The sequence below is a fragment of the Peromyscus leucopus genome, chromosome 4, assembly GCF_004664715.2.
Source record: "Peromyscus leucopus breed LL Stock chromosome 4, UCI_PerLeu_2.1, whole genome shotgun sequence".
Lineage (NCBI taxonomy): Eukaryota > Metazoa > Chordata > Mammalia > Rodentia > Cricetidae > Peromyscus > Peromyscus leucopus.
The window spans coordinates 65,611,740-65,613,369 of record NC_051066.1 but is presented as its reverse complement, the minus strand read 5'-3'; the positions used below and the strand labels follow the sequence as shown (position 1 = coordinate 65,613,369).

The 1,630-nt window shown below is 38.0% G+C and overlaps 1 protein-coding gene across 1 annotated transcript; it reads right to left on the bottom strand.

Moving 5' to 3' along the window:
• Positions 1 to 260: 260 nt before the first annotated feature.
• On the bottom strand, positions 261 to 1,187 carry LOC114685910 (olfactory receptor 4C12-like). The gene has a single exon (XM_028860550.1). The coding sequence runs from the start codon at positions 1,173 to 1,175 to the stop codon at positions 261 to 263; it is 915 nt and encodes a 304-aa protein (XP_028716383.1). The 5' UTR covers positions 1,176 to 1,187.
• Positions 1,188 to 1,630: the final 443 nt, after the last annotated feature.

The following is a 1,630-nucleotide window of genomic DNA, read 5'->3' as shown; positions in this document are numbered from 1 at the left end:
TTAGATAGATGATAAATAAGTAAATAAATATAAAAAGGAAGGAGGTATTTGGTTATGGTGATAAAAGTATAAGAAAAGAGAAAAGATATGCATTACTGCCTCAGTTTAGCTTTTTGTTTAAGTAACTATCTCCTAGTAATATCCAACTCTGCATTATAGTTGACATTTCCATCTATAGATAAAAAGTTGAAATTATTATTATATCAAATGTATTACCTATGTATGTAATGTCCAAAGACCCTGTTAATTGTTATCTGAGTTTACATTTTTTTCCTCCAGAGCTTCCTTATTGCATTTTTTACCTCAGCATTCCTGAGGGTGTAGATTAAAGGATTCAATAGAGGAGCCACCATGGTATAAAACACAGCAACTGCTTTATCTATTGGCAGAGTAGTCACTGGGCGTAGATACACAAATATGCAAGGAATAAAGGACAAAACTACTACTGTGATGTGAGACACACAGGTGGAGAGGGCTTTGCTCCTGCCCTCCAAGCTATAGTTCTTTAGAGACTGCAAGATGATCACATAGGATCCCATCAAGAGGAGGAAGTTAAACAGGCAGATGAACCCACTGTTGGCAGCAACAAAGAGACCAAGGGTATGCGTGTCCATACAGACAAGTTCCAACAATGGGTACAAGTCACACATAAAATGGTCTATGATGTTGGGGCCACAGAAGGGCAGCCAGACTGTAAAGAGGATCTGAACAGTTGCATGGATAAACCCTCCAGTCCAGGCCACTCCCACCAGGAGAATGCATAGCTTGTGGCTCATGATGGTCATATAATGCAGAGGTTTGCAGATGGCCACATAGCGGTCATAAGCCATCACTGTCAAGAGGATGATCTCAGTAGCACCAAAAATGTGCTCTGCATAGACTTGAGCCATGCATCCATTAAAAGAGATGACTTTCTTCTCTTGAAGGGAGTCCACAATCAGCTTCGGAGCTGAAGAGGAAGTATAAATCGTATCTATCAAGGAAAGGTGGCTCAGGAAGAAGTACATGGGGGAGCTCAGAGCCTGGCTGTTGATGATGGTGACCACAATGAGCAGGTTGCCTGAAACTGTTACCAGGTACAGAACCAAAAATGTCACGAACACTGCTTTCTGCATTTGGGGGTTCTGTGTAAGACCTATCAAGATGAACTCAGTCACATTCCTTTTATTCTCCATCTGTATGGTGTAGTTTATTTATTCTTGAACCAGAAAGTACTATTTTTACCTTTAAGAAAAAAAGAATCATAAAATAATTTTAATATTCTAAAAATTCTGTATATTCATCATTCTATTGTTTCAAAGATGAGGCCCTGTTTTTCTAAGTTTTGTAGAAATGGAAATCTCAAATCTTTTCTTATTTGACTTTTCTAGTCTTTTTCCCCTTAATCTCATTAATAGTCTTATAAGACAGGACATCAAGAAGAAAGGAATCACATTTCCCTGGGTCAAAGCAGCAACAGCAAATTTGTTTTTCCTCTAGAATGCTAGAACATTGTAATCATTAGACGTAATAATTTTAGAAGTTAGAAAGACCTAAAACAAGGTGAACTGGAACCATTACATAGCTCTTTTATTCTGGTCATAGTTGTGTAAATATGCCAGAGGCAAAAGTTAGTGATAATGACTATGGA